General features: G+C 30.3%; 1 protein-coding gene across 1 annotated transcript; it reads right to left on the bottom strand.

Moving 5' to 3' along the window:
• Positions 1 to 170: 170 nt before the first annotated feature.
• On the bottom strand, positions 171 to 1,038 carry LOC113750343 (xyloglucan endotransglucosylase/hydrolase protein 2-like). The gene is made up of 3 exons (XM_027294334.1): positions 867 to 1,038; positions 502 to 602; positions 171 to 386 (listed from the first exon to the last, which is right to left on the bottom strand). Exons 1-3 carry the CDS (start codon positions 1,036 to 1,038, stop codon positions 171 to 173), a joined length of 489 nt encoding a protein of 162 aa, XP_027150135.1.
• Positions 1,039 to 1,445: the final 407 nt, after the last annotated feature.

Below are 1,445 nucleotides of genomic sequence, written 5' to 3'. Positions count from 1 at the left end.
TTCTATTTGTTCTTTAACAAGAGCTTCACAATATTATCGCAAAGCAAGGAATTTTGATAACTTGACAAAAGAAAGTAAGAAGCTTAGCCAATTAATTAATCAAAATTGAAAAGAATAGATGGGAAAAGCAAATAGTACATATATAAGAGTTTGAATTTGTAAAGGAATTCTTACACAATTTGGTTTTGGTTCCAAAGAATCTCATACTTGTGGAAATCTACCGTAGGATCAAACCAGAGATGAAATAATTGCTCCTTCCCACCAAAATCATTCATGAACACATTTGTACTCAGCACATGAGGATTGCCATTAGTCCCAAAAAATTCAATGTCAACCTCGTAATGCTTCACACCTCCAACTGGTTGTCCTACTGGAACTGAAATTAGCTGTTAATTCAGACATAACATAGAAAAGATTAATTATGACATTTTTAATATATATATATATAAGTCGTACGTAGACTAAATCATTAATGAAAGTATGTAAAATCTAGTGATTTACATAAAATGATGTGTCAACCCCTGTACTGTTTTTGTCTGGTATCTTCATGCTGATACCAAAGTACCCTGAACCAAAATCTCTTCTTGAACTGAAGCCAGCACCTACATGTATAACCAAGAAAATACCAATTAGGTATTGCCAGAAATTTTTTAAAAAGGAAAAATATCTTTGTAGCTTTATACCTAATGTAGATTAGATTTTTGGAGATATTTTCAGTGTATGAACGGAAAAGTTCATATAACTTGTTACATGTGTCTGAAATATATAAAAGATTTATCTGTGGAAATATTATGTAGTTTAACAGCCAAAGCTTAAAGAATTAACATCCAAAAATCAACATTAATTTTTCTCTTGTGTAATCTGACCTGTAGATTGGTCCAATAGAAGCTGAACTTCGTTTCCTTGGTCAAGGATGGTAAGATGATTGCCTCCGAATGTTTGATAGTAGTACTCATCAAAGGAAAATCCACCGCCGCCATTGGCATTTTTAGTTGCAAGAACAAGAACCAAGGAAAAGACAACTAGCAAAAATTCCATCAAGTTAATGAAATAGATTATTAAGTTTAGTATTATACATATATATATATATATATAAATGTCTATATGTACTGTAATTACTGAACCAAGGTGACATTTTTGTATAGATCCAATTCTGTAGATTTCAATTTACATACTTGATGCTTATATACAGTTCCTCGTATTTCAGCCTTCAATTACTCTATTTGATGCTAATATGAAGGCAAAATTGCACAATTATCTGGAATAACATTGTATCTAACGAATGTGAGATAAAAAAATGGTTAAAAATTATGTTTATCATGCAAGTTGAACAATATTTATTCTTTTTTTTTTTTCAAATTATGCTAAACAAATGGTCCCAATAATGTCTCTCAATCTTCAAAAAAAAAAAAAAAAACCTTAGTAGCAACATTGTAGGACATATA

Source organism: Coffea eugenioides, chromosome 10 (assembly GCF_003713205.1).
Source record: "Coffea eugenioides isolate CCC68of chromosome 10, Ceug_1.0, whole genome shotgun sequence".
NCBI lineage: Eukaryota > Viridiplantae > Streptophyta > Magnoliopsida > Gentianales > Rubiaceae > Coffea > Coffea eugenioides.
Note: the sequence above shows the minus strand (reverse complement) of the source record. Positions and strands in the feature narration are given on the sequence as shown.

Coding starts and splice junctions, on each gene's coding strand:
- LOC113750343 (XM_027294334.1), bottom strand. CDS start 1,038: ATGGAATTTTTGCTAGTTGTCTTTTCCTTGGTTCTTGTTCTTGCAACT. Junction 603..866: donor TCTATTGGACCAATCTACAG/GTCAGATTACAC, acceptor TTATACATGTAG/GTGCTGGCTTCAGTTCAAGA. Junction 387..501: donor GGGTTGACACATCATTTTAT/GTAAATCACTAG, acceptor CTGAATTAACAG/CTAATTTCAGTTCCAGTAGG.